At 38.5% G+C, this 13,347-nt stretch overlaps 1 protein-coding gene across 1 annotated transcript; it reads right to left on the bottom strand.

Annotated features, from left to right (window-relative positions):
* Window positions 1–12,491, bottom strand: LOC144679736 (uncharacterized). Its single transcript, XM_078540438.1, has 3 exons — window positions 12,199–12,491; window positions 11,196–11,240; window positions 1–852 (listed from the first exon to the last, which is right to left on the bottom strand). The coding sequence occupies exons 1-3, from the start codon at window positions 12,203–12,205 to the stop codon at window positions 458–460; spliced, it is 447 nt and encodes a 148-aa protein (XP_078396564.1). The 5' UTR covers window positions 12,206–12,491; the 3' UTR covers window positions 1–457.
* Between the last annotated feature and the right edge of the window lie 856 nt (window positions 12,492–13,347).

The raw sequence follows: 13,347 nt of genomic DNA, 5'->3' as shown, positions 1-13,347 counted from the left end.
TTGTGTTTCATAACTGATGCTTTAATAGGAATTGTACAGGCTCATACATAGTAAACCTAGGGGCAAGTTCACAAAATAAGGATCTCAGGGGATGTTTTAGTAATGGGAATTCAGTTTTAATACACCATTTAAAAACAAATAGTCTCATTTACTACTGTATGAATGAAAAGCAGCATTTCCTGTTCTGTGTAGTATTTTTCAGATTCACCATTTTCATTAGTTACAAGAGAACTGCTACCAAAATGCAGAAAACAAAGTTCAGTTTAGCTAAAAATATATTTTTACTGTCAGTTTACGTTGCTCAAGTTCAAGCACTAAAGCACTACTAGGTGCAATTAAATCATTTATACCAGCAAAGTATAGTAAAAATGGTTGAGGGGATCTACTAGATTGTTGTCACAGTGAAGGTCAACATAGGCAGTAGCTCGAACAATGTGTCTCACACATTGTGATATCTTCATTTCTTATTCCCCCTCTTTTCCTTCTCCTTATTGCTAGTTTTAACCTTGAGATTCTTAGTGGCTTCCTTTTTATCTTCCGTAGGCACATGTTTTGCACCTTTAAGCTTTTCAAAAAGCTTTGTAACCTTCTCTTTCAAGGACTCAGATTTTTCCTTTGTTTTCACTTTCTCAACCTTGTCTTTCTTCTCTTTTGCAGATCCATTTTTCCTCATTTCAGGTTTGTTCACAGGCTTTTCCTTTTTCAGTTTTACCACTTTCAGCTCTGCCTTTTCTTTCTTTGCTTTCTTAGACTTCTCTTCCTCAGCAGCTCTTATAGGTTTGGGTCTCTTAATTTTCTTCCTTGTTTCAACTTTCTCTTCTGCCATTTTAAGCTCTTGTAATGCTTCCTTCACTTATTATTTTAAAGAAAATCAAAATACAAGTAAAAAGCTGTACTTTTGGAAGGAACGTTTTGACGAAAAAACAAAAAGACGACAACAGCCTGGATTGCAGAGTTAAGGAGTCTGCTCCATATATTACTGGATGGAGGGGTGGGGTGTAAATCAGAAAGCCAAGCTTTCTCTACCTTACAAGATTCCAAAAGCATTTTGAATTTGGGGATCATACTACTACAAATACATCATGAAAAATCCTCTAGGTACTGCATATGGGTGGGGAAGTAGTTCTGATGTTATATTGAATGCAAGGAGCATTTTTTATTAATACACTAATTATAATATATTGTCTGTCAGTTGTAGTCAAATTGAATGCAGCAATATGAATTTTAGATTGGAAAATGTATGCTAATCAGTCATTTGGATTTCAGCAGTGCTAGTGCACGTGAAGTTCAATCACACTGAACATGTTAATAGCAAACAGTAAAATTATGGACAGTTCAACTTATATGGATATAAGTTGAGCTGTGCCTGGAAAGAATATTTTGAACTGCTTAACCCTAGGACTAAGTATGGTTAAAACAAAGAGGTGATGAGTTTAAAACTGCTTTTTAGGTTGGTCTTTGCTCGCATCTAGCAGAAAAACACCTGCTAGAATTGTTTTAATATGAATGCCTGTTCTTCACCCTTCATCCCACATGGACATTCCTAAACTAGCAATTTCACGTTCTAGCACATGCTGATATCATCAACACGCATTCATGCGGTTACTGTCCCTGCAGCAGCATACAACACAACTACAAGTACACACATCAATCAAAATTACATGGCTGTTTTGATTAGGAACAAAATAGCAGGCCTGCAGGAAGAACAGGCGCACAATAGAAAGCATCACGCATTAAAGCATTTTGGTTTAAGATTCCTTTTTTAATATATCATATTATAATAAGCTAAATAAGGGAACTGATAGTCCAATTAATAGATTATCAATCTGACTTTCTTCTAAATTCAAGAACCAATGTTTCTAGGTTCCTGAAAAATGGATGTAGAAGACAATCCCGTATCATGATGTTGGTAAAGATGCAATAATTAGAAACATAAACACAACCCAAGCAAAGTACTGCATTTTCAAGTTTATTAACAGGCATCTATACTGCCCTTCAGGTTAGCACAGAAGAACACTGCATTGCTAGAGTTGCTTTCATTTAATTAAGGAATTAATCAAGGCCATGTCTGCTTTCTTAGTTGGACATAAAAGATCCCTTGACACTGTTCAAAAAGATGTTGAAAAGTTTCCCCCAGCATCCATTACAATACTTATCTCAATCAACATCACGAAAAAAAAAATCATCGCCATTTACTGAAGTGCTGTTTACAGGTCCTTGCTGCAGGCAAATATTGCAGCCAATTTGCACATTACAAAAAAGTACTGCACTTGATTGTAAGTCTCTGTCCTGAAATCATGCTAAAAGCTAAGTAAATGCATGTTTTCTCTTGCCTATATAGTTACTCATCCAGGTCCAGCCCACCCATTAATCTTACCTTAGTGACCTACACAGGCTGAGCTTTCCAAGGTATCAAATTTAAAATGATCAATTTTTACATCGCGCCATGGCTTCACTCTATCTCTAATCTTCTCAAAAGGCATACCCTTCCTATGAACCTCTATGCATCTCTCCACTTTACACACCAGGTCCCACATTCTGGAATTCCCCTCACCCGCCGCCCCCCCCCCAATCTTCCATCAAGACACTTAAAATCCACTTGGCTTGAAGCCCTTTTTTTGCTTCCGTCATAATGAAATATCTTGGAGCATTCATGTTAAAAGTTATTCTTGGAAACAAAATATGATGAAATATTGAGAATACTGTGGGTTATCTAATTGAATGACTCAGTACAATGATACTTTGTGATGATTCATCAACAAGTACACCATCACTATACTATACTCTTAAAAATAAAAACTGTATTATTTAAAGTAATGCTCTTCTTATGTTCTTGGTTTCATGTTACTACTTCCTATAATCCTCAGTTCTTATTCTTGCCACTATTCTTTGAACTCGCAAGATTTCCCCTTTAATACCAGTCCTAATCTCTCCCATAAATCATGGTTACATCACTCCAGAATTACCTCCTTTGTCTTCTTGAAGACATTCCACATCCAACTTGCAATTTTCACTACCAGTTGATGGTGACACTCCATCTGGAAGCCTGCTGTTGAAGTAAATAAGCTGCACTGGGGACAGTAGATCAGTTTCAGCCTGCTGATATTGCCTCCTCTTAATATTAAGAAAAGGATGAAGAGTAGCACTTTGCAAATCACTTGATCTGCAGGTCCATTCTCTCACTATGCAAACTTGCCTGGATACCTGTATCTCATCTGCAACTGCATTCCAATAGCAGAACCACATGAAACTGCACCATAGAAGTGTACAAAAAAAGCAGTAAATCAGTCCACTGTGTCTGTGCCAGCTCTTCATGACAATGTATTCCTAATCCTACTGCCTCCTAATCCTGTTGTCTCTTCAATGCAGTGTCTTCCTAGGCTTTTCTGTTAACTATGTAATGTCTCAACCACTCAATGCAGCAACCATACTCCCATAACTACAGAACATGAAAAATCACCTAACTTGCCCCTAATTCAGTGATATGTTTTAATTCATGAACTCTGTATTACTGACACACTAACCAGAGGAGTAGTCTTTCCATATTCACCAAATTCATCCTAGTTTTAAAATAACTATCTACCTGGCCATCTATTTTCCAGTGGAAAAAACTCCCACTATCTCGAGCTTATCCTCAATGTAGTTTCTCATCTTTGGCAGTACCCTGTGAATCTCTGCTATACTCTCTATATGGCCTAACCAATAAAATATAGACATTTCTCATTACCTTAACGCCAGCATTGTATGCCTCCATTATTTTTTCTTTCTAAATCTCATTTGGAACATCAAATACTTTTTGAAAGTACATACAGACAACAACCTAACCATAACTACATTAGTCACAATAAATACCCTTCACAAATCCAAGCTGACTCAATCATTGAACGGTTTTAACAAAATCGGAGGCCATTCAGCTAGTGCCCTGATACTTCCCCATGTGGCCAATCACTAATAGGTTCCAATAATTTCCTCATAACACTCAAACCGACAAGGCTTTGTATTTTTCCTCTCTTCCTTCTTAAACAGAGTAACTGAGGATAGTGTGGCACCAATTAACCAATGGCTGTGAGATAACAGTACAGACAGTTTCCTAGTGAGAGCTGAGAGAACCAGTGTGGTAAAACAGGATCAACCATTTCCTAGTGTGGTGTAGTGAGAACACCACTGCAGTGAAACTGGGTAGACCATTTTAGAAAAAATAAACTAGTAGACATTTGGAAGTACAGAACTGGAGCATTGCTGAAAAAAAACATTTCTAAGCTTTTAGTCTTGCACTCATCAGGACACTCAAGAATACCAATAAGGGGGAAAAACAATAATTTATACCATATGTGAAGTGGTGGCTGATTGGTTCGCAAGTGGCGTTGCCATGGAAAATGCACCACTGATGGTGATTGACAATTAACTGCCAAGCATTTTTTTAAAAATTTAAACCAGGCAGCTTGACCCTGATTCCTCAGGGCAATGCCCTGACCAACGAGTCAGCGAATGACTGTCACTTATTTTGTTTCGCTGAAACAGGCGCAATGTACGTACATGTTCTTTCTGTCTGCAAAGAACAGGGCCCTGTGTATTAATATATGTAGCTTCCATTACACACAAATGTGCCACATTGCAAGCCTGACTGAATCTTAAATTGGCTTAGCACATTGAGGATTATTTAACAAATGTTGTCCAATCACAGAATCACATCTAATGTTGGACACCGTTTTGAGTTTTGCAGGCATGGGCTGGTTGGTTGTGGTCTGTACCCTGCCCGTTGCAAACAGTGGCTGGGACATGCTGTTTGATACGATACGCCAGTCTTCGGGACGTACAGCCTATATACCTAGCATCGCACTGGCATTGAAATTCATATACCACATTACTCATTTGTGTGATAGGCAGAACATTTGCTAAATAATCCTCTGTGCTAAGAATTACACTGATAATTTAAGATTGTTAGTCAGGCTCACAGTGTGGCACATTTACGTGTACTGGAAGCTACATATATTAATACAAATGGCCCTGTTCTTAGCAGACAGAAAGAACATGTACATACATTGCGCCTGTTTCAGCTAAACAAAATAAATGACAGCCATTCGCTGACCCATTCCTCAGGGCAACAGCTTGACCAATCTGGGTCAAGCTGCCTGGTTTAACTTTCAAACAATGCTTGGCAGTTAACTATCAGTCACCATCACTGGTGTGTTCTCCATAACAACGCCACTTACCAACCAATCAGCATTCTCTTCACACAGTAAATTGTATTCCCCTTTATATTGGTATTCTTGCAAGTCGAAAAGCTTAGACATCATTTTTTCAGCAATACACAAGAAAATAAATTGTTTAAGGGGAAGATGACAAAGAAACAAAACGTTAATCCTGGACTCAAATAGAAATGTGTGATTTCTGTTATAAGGATTTTATGAGAGTATTTTATTGGACTGTAAAGTTTTCCAGACAAACTGAACGAGATAAGATGGTTAACTATTACATGAGTAAGACAGCATGAGGAAATGATTAAGGGTTGGAGATAAAGTTAGGGAAAATGTCACACCACATATTTGAGAACTGAATTTGATAATCGGGCCATCAGACATTAGAGCCATACAGGGGAAGATAAGCAAAGATCCAGAGACGAAGACCCCCCTTTTACATGAAGTGATTAATTTGGCCTAAAGAGTAAGGAAACATTTTTAAAACAATCAAGGCAATAGAGAAACTGTCTTTAAGCGAATCTTATGATGATCATGGTCAAAGGCAGTAAAAAAAAATATAAAGAAACTGAGTTTGAGACAATTGAAGGGCAAGGTGAAATAATACGTAATTTACCACAAGATGGATACAGGTAAAGGGAGAGCTGGAAGAAGGATGAACGATGCATTACTGACCATATTAATGTGCCTGTTAGCTACAAAAAGTAGGGCCACAGGATTAACACCCTGATGGTAGGCAGAGATATGCAGCTCCCAGAGGGAACCGCCACTGGGAGCAAAGACATTGGGCCATTTAAAGATAGGATAAGAAGGTGCATTGTAGAGTTGTGTAAACAGCTTAAGGAATTGAGGTCCAAGTTGAAACAGCAGCAGGAAGTAGCAGACTGGGAAAGTAGTGAGGGGGGGCAGCAGCTCCCCTAGTACATGCCAGAAGTGAGGGATAAGGTAATGGTTAAGAGGGCACCAGAACGACCAGGATACACCCCACAATGGCAAGAACATTACCAGGTAATGACGACTAGTGATACAAGTGTATGTTTGGAAGCATTGGTCACAGGTGAAACCTTATATCTCTGAGTCTGTTTCTGTCAGCAGGAAAGCAACCAGCAGCTCGCTGAACTATTTTGTTTCAGACAAATCCTCAGAGTAATGGCAATCTGGAGGACAGCATCAGCAGTAATCATCCTCTTAACAATATCGCGAACATCAATAAAGCCACCTGTCTGCATCCAGAGCAGTGAGTGCAGCTACCTAAAGGAGGGAGCGGAGTGGATAAGGAAACAGAGCATTTAGATTTCTGATAAGAGTCACTAGCAGCAGTCATTGTGTCATTCAGATTACATTATCAATAGGGGAAGTCTGACTCAAGTAACACTGGCATGACTTTTACACTAATGACATGGCTAGAAATGTGGACATAAAGGGAATGTACACCACCAGCACGGGCATGGGGCAATTCTGGTATCTGTCTAACACAGGAGTGAACATCACGGAGGGATGGGCTAACCTGCCCCTATTTGTTTGGGAGCCATGATTAGAGGGACAATATCGTCAAGAACAATGTATATATGTTGTTAATCGGCTTGGTTGTCATGATACAGGATGCTTTAGATTTATCAACCTGTTGGTATCAGAAACCCACAAAGTGCCCAGGCACCATGTCACCACCCCCAGATGGTATAGTCAAATAGGAAAACTGAAGTAGTATGACATGATGTCACGATGGTGACTGTAGAAGCGGTCTATAATTTGACTGGGTTCATTCCAACCCTACTAGCAGCTTGTGGCGATCGTGCAGAATCCGCTAGTTGGGCGAGACAAAAATTACAGCGTCTGACCCAGGATTACCAAACCTACGTAGCCCGGGAATCCGGGATATCAGGAAGGGGAGAAGAAGGCAGCAGAGTCTCTTGGGGGATTTGTTCAGAAGTGCCAACTCGGTCAAGAAATCACTGCAAATCTCCAATATAAATGATTATGCCTCTTGGGTAGCCAAGGAGATGGCAGGTGATCTGCCGTTCACAGCACAGGGAACTGAATACGCACTTACAGCTGTACAGATCCGGGGGAAGGTACAACAGAGGGGTTAAAACTACTATCCCAGGTCATCATTAATGCAACAGATTCACTGTCAAAGGGGAGGGCATGTAACATGTTGGCTCAGGGCTTGATAGGTAACTTTAGGTCAGATATTGAAGATATAAAATTTGGTACAGCGCCTTGACACATCAGGCTGTGGAGAAATTAGACCTTCTCAATTTACAGGAAAAACGACAGGAATTAGTAGAGTTCATGAGAGGTAGAGGAGACAATTCAATTTCTGATGAGTATACAACAGAAACAGAACATATCCAGGAGGTGGATATACAAATTCAAATCCTTGTGAGTGGAAAAGAATGGCTGGGTGTACCAGATGGGATCCTGTGGATATACAATCTCAAGCCGAAATAGACCCCTTGTAATGACAACACAAAAATGTTGTACTGCATTGCATCATCTGCTCCTGTAATATCCTGAAATACATCAGTAATAATTCTGCCATTGAGGTGTTGTTTAACCCTCCTGAAAGAGCCTTCAAGGCAGTCCAAACTTCCCCGACGCAGTGGTGCTTTTTGATGGACCAGGCGAGATTCATATATAGAGAATTAGAGTGAGACAATAACTACACCTTCTCGCTTACAGATCACTGACTCCTTCACTGTGGGGGGCTTTCACCTTGCAGGTAGGGCTATGTATTCAGTCCATGGTGGGACGGGACATCAAACGTCAACAACACCCCAGGCTAAATGGTTTGGGAGGCAGTGGAGGGGGCCCTAACCACTACCAGGTGGTTTATGGAACAGAGACGTCAAGCAATAATGAGGAGAAGGGTGCAGGTGAATCTAGCCACAGGAAATGCTAGGAAATTGAGAAGATTCAGCTGGTAATTGAGCCAAGATGGCAAGAATACAGCATAACTGGCGGTAAGTAGGGAGGGTGGCAGTGGCCGTTGCATTTATTGCAGTCCTGTTGGTTAGTCTCTGTATTTGCTGTCATCAGAGAAGCTGGTATCCCAAGCAGTACAGATGATAATGCTGGCCAATAAAGGGTATACCTCAGTATCCACTGTGACTGAAACTCCCTTCCCAAGGAATACAGAACTCAAGGACATTTATGGAGATTTTGCAATTGAATGAAATGATGGTTCCAGGCCTAGCTTAGGTCATTAGGACATAGGCAAAGCCATAAAAGAACAGCAGAGTAGCAGACCAAGAGCCCACTAGACTCTAGTAGAATCCCAAGAGCTACTGGTGGGCAGAGGGTCTTGGGAATGTCCTGCCTGAGCCAGGTAGAGCCTGACCTGGGGTCCAAAAGTGGTGTAACAGAAGTGATTACATATTCAGATTGATATTGAGATTAAAACATGCATTAATAGCTTTGGAATAGGCAAATGTAATTATGAGTGTTCTTTCTAAGCACGATAGGGAACACAGCCAACACTGTAGGAATGATGGGTATGTAGCCAGTACTGTGGGAACCCAACTAACAAACAAAAGTCATAAAACTTGATGACCTTCACAGGATGGGTAAAAAATGTTAGGGCAATAAGAGCACAAGTTGGGAGGCATTAGGTCCAAGGCATTCACACCTCCCAGTGAGATAACAGAACACCTGCAGCCTGAATTATTCTGCACACTAGGTATTTAACTGGAGGTTGTACTAGGCAGCATAGTGAAATGTGATAACTAAAATATATAAATGTTATGCAGCCTTTGGATCAGAGAGACACCCTGTAGAATCAGGCTGTGTTCCTCCCAGCATATGCTTGTAATAAAGTCCTTGCTTGCTTGAATCTCAAGACTCAAGAGTAGTAATATTTGCACCACAACAATGCTTAGGTTTCTTTTAATACTGAATTTTTGCGCATGAATCTGAGGCAACTTATCAAACACCTAAATATTCACATTTCCTTCTCTATTTCACATCAATACAATATTCATAATCAATCATTTCAAAATAAATTATATAGGTTTGACCTAATACATTCTGTCACTCCCTTTGGCTCAATAGCCCTAACATTACTCAGCATTAACATGTCAAGGTGTGCTAGTGAAGACAAAAAGGCAATACAGTAAGCTAATATTTCTTGGAAGCCTGCTTCCACCTCCCTAACATATTTGTCCAGAAACATACTTGATCCACACTATGTAATGTCACAGGGGAAAATGAATAACTAGATTAAATCTTTCTTCACGACAAAAAGCAAATCAGTATTTTAAGAATTATACCATGGAACCCAGAAGCATCTATTTAGTTAAGTGAAGCAGATATGCTCAAAATGCATTAATCTATTTAAAAGCTAAAGAGCAAGTCAAAAATATAACTACTCTGAAAACAGACAATGCAAGACTTGTTTCATGGAATTGTCACTTTTTATTTAATCACATCTACTATTTTAATCAAAATTAAATTCCTTTGGAAAGTGAAGCAATTTCCTATACAGTTTAAATATATATACTGCCTTTTGGAAATGTTGAATAATTTAAAATTATACTGTACAGTAACACATTATGAAAAAATGTTTCAAGTACTCCAGAAATCATTAGAAATTGTGTCATTATTGACAATAAAATCAAAGAGGCAACCATCAATCCAGGAATCTATATCACAAGGTAATTACAGATGTAGAAGGCCATTTGGCCCATTTTAGTTCCTCAATTCAAAACAATGCTACAGTTTCATTACAACTTCCAATTAGCTCCAAAATTATTTCAGGGTTTTTACCTCATCCACATTATTGATTGACCATCCTCTGAAGAATTTGGATATTAGTTCTAAATTTGCCTTTTATTAATTTGGCCATCTGTCCTACTCTGGTAATTTAAAGTGATTTTCATATGCAACATCTCATAACTGTAAAAATAGCAGCAAGGTGACTTTTAGGAAATCCTAAGTTATTGCAGTCTTTCATAACACAGACTTTTAGAGAGCAGCCTCGTGCCTCTTCCATGCATTACCTTCAATTCTCAAAAACCTCTCAATTCGGTGATCAGAGATGAACTCAGTGCTGGCCAGAGTGCTGTGCATAAATTCTGCTGACATGTGCCATACTTGTTTTTGGTATATAGTTCAGTATTTTATTGGCTGATTACTGCTCTGCATTGGCTGAATATGCTGAGTATCAAATTTACAAAGGCTCCAGGATCTCAACTTAATCTTCAGCTACTGCAACACCAGAGTGCATATATTATCTATTTTCCCTTCCTATATGCAACACTTGACGCTTGGCTACATTAAATTTCATCCACTTGTTTTCTGTCCACTTTAAATTTAGCCTATTCCGTAATTTCTAAGCTGCTTCTTCAGATTCAACTTTATTCTCTGTTTCAAACTTGTTTGAATTTTTTGTGGTTTTCATCTCTTTGACCACCCCTCCTTCTGAAGATTGAAAAGGGCTTCAGTGTTATATTTTGTATCTGCAGCTATGCTCATGTCTCTTTGCCTCCTAGCTCTGATCATCTTTCTAATAATTTTCTGCATATTTTCATTTACATCCCCAAAAGATTTCAGATTGTTCAGTTTAATTTTACTTTTGTCTTGTTTATTAATCTATTCATGGACATGCTTGTTTAAGCTGAGTTTACTGATTCTAGACATTTATTTTTCTTGAGTGCTCAACATTATACATTAAAAAAGTGTTCCAGTTGCACTCTGCTGTAGCATTGCTGAACATCCACTCTAAATCAATTTGGTAAAACCATTTCCTACCTTCATTCAAATTAGCCTCTTAAGTTTTTATACTTGACTCCTGATCACTATTTCCAAATAGATGAAACTTAAAGTGTGGAAAAATGGTCTGTAGAAGGTCTCTGCACATTACAGCACAGCAAAAACGGAAAAAATATCCAACTGCTGGGAGATGCAATTCATCATTAATGGCCACAATCATGCAGTGCATGCTTTCACAAATCCAAATCAGCCAACCAGCTTTGCAGGTACTGGATTTTAGCAAAGTACCTTTCTCTTTAGCTTTTTCTTTTGTTTTCACTTTTCCACCTGGTTCTATCACAAGAAGGAAAAATACACTTAATTTTAAGTTACTTCAAAAACAAACAAGTCAATTTCAACATATTATTTACACAATCCTGAACTTCTCCAATAATGTATAATTATGTAAATTGTTGTAAAGCATACAAATTAAAAGGACCCACATGCACAGTGCTTTATGTTAATAAAACTTTCATGATGCATGAAGATAATTGATACCCGGTTATGAGACTGAATTTAACGTTAGATTTGTCCGATGTCCTTCAGATCATATTATATGGCAAATGATTCTAGCATGTTGGTTATAGTTGGGGTGGAAAACAGGAAGAATTAATCTTTTGATACTGGCCACAACAAAAAACCTCAATACCACCAGACTTGAGAAGCTAGTGGTGAAATTACCTCTGATAAAAATGCGACCCAGTCTCTGTCAACTATATTATTCCTCAAAATCACCACCAAATCTTTGTAACAAGCACTTAACTCCTTGGATGCCAAACAAACAATCACTTCAAATCAGTTCTCCATTTTAAAAAATAAAACTTCAGTGCAGGCAATAACTGCCATTGTCAGGCTAAAATGTAACATTTATTGGCCTGGAGAGTTCAATAATCCTTCAACAATAAGCATTTTTGTTACAGTGGGACCCAAAATTATTAGACACAGTTTCTACGTACAGGCAAAATCTTTGCTGTCAATCAATCTGGGATAGATTTCACTATAGGTAGATAATACATTAAACCAGTTCTCCCTCATGGTTTCTTACATGATCCAAAATATAACAGTTTGCCTTAGAATCTAAAACCTGCTGTTGCTACAATATATGTTTACACTGTATTCAACATGAGGAAATGTTTTCACTAAGTAATTTTACTTTCACATTAATGCATTTTTCCTGTTCTATTGGCGAAGAATGCCAAACAATGATTTTGGCCCAGATTTTGGTGCGAGTGGCAAAGGAATGGCCATTCACCTCTCATACAGTTGCCGATAGACTTTTAGTGGGCATGTCATCAGAGACTTCCAGTCATCCAGCCTCTGTCTGAATTCAGTGTCTTCTGCAGGGATCTGTGGTGTCTGTGGGAAGGACAACTGGACTGAAGAATCCTCACAGATAATCAAATGGCAAAGCAGGAAACAAGGGGGAAAAAAGATTGGGACATACATATGGAATTAACGAAGAAGTGTTAAATAGAAAAATAATTTTACATTTTAAAAATTCTGGAACATTCATTCCTCACCGTCCCAACCCTCCGAGGGAATGAGACTGCGCACTTGTAAAAATTAATTTTCAGAGCTGGAGAGGTTGGTCGGCTGGCTGTACATATTACTTATTACATGGTTAAAAAGTTCAGTTACTCCTGATTCTACAAGCTCTAACTTTTCCATCTGAATTTAGAGTGAGAATAATGGGCAATTAGACCACACTCAGCACACATCACTGGGGGACTTCTGTGTATATTTCATCGGCAATGAATACAAGCTGTGCAGCCTACAGAAGAGCTAAGTATCACTGGCAGCACCTTCCAGATTTCAACCTTTACCTGCACATGTTTGGACCCCAAACACTGCTATTAGATCTATTCAGTAACAACAATGATGCTGGCAGCCCCACTTATTAGCATAGCAAACTCTGGGCCCATGTTTCCCCATAATGTCACTTCTATTTTCACTTAGCGTTTGGAATTAAAGCATAAGAAACATCTTTACTATGTAACATAGTTGTCACAACTTTCACAAGAAAAACTATCCTAATAATTCATTATTTGAATATATTTAAATTTGCAACTTAGAAAGCTAAAGACGACTGCATTATGAACCTTTCTGGTCCACGTTGCGTAGTTTCATGCCTCAGGAATTTTATACACTGAACCATGGAAAACAATCCATATATTTTGATGCCAATCACGTGCAATGGATGATAATTAAACAGGCATAACCTCTGAAGTCAGATATTGAGAACAGCTACATTATTCAAACTTTTGACAGTCTACAAGTTGAGGAAGTGCTCACATATAAATCAAGTAATTAACTGACTGAAATAAGCTCCATTTTAAGCCATTTATACATTAACAGTCTGGAAGATATTGCCACTATTTTTATCGTTTTCTTTATTGTATAC

The sequence above is a fragment of the Cetorhinus maximus genome, chromosome 4 (assembly GCF_964194155.1).
Source record: "Cetorhinus maximus chromosome 4, sCetMax3.hap1.1, whole genome shotgun sequence".
In the NCBI taxonomy this organism is placed as follows: domain Eukaryota; kingdom Metazoa; phylum Chordata; class Chondrichthyes; order Lamniformes; family Cetorhinidae; genus Cetorhinus; species Cetorhinus maximus.
Note: the sequence above shows the minus strand (reverse complement) of the source record. Positions and strands in the feature narration are given on the sequence as shown.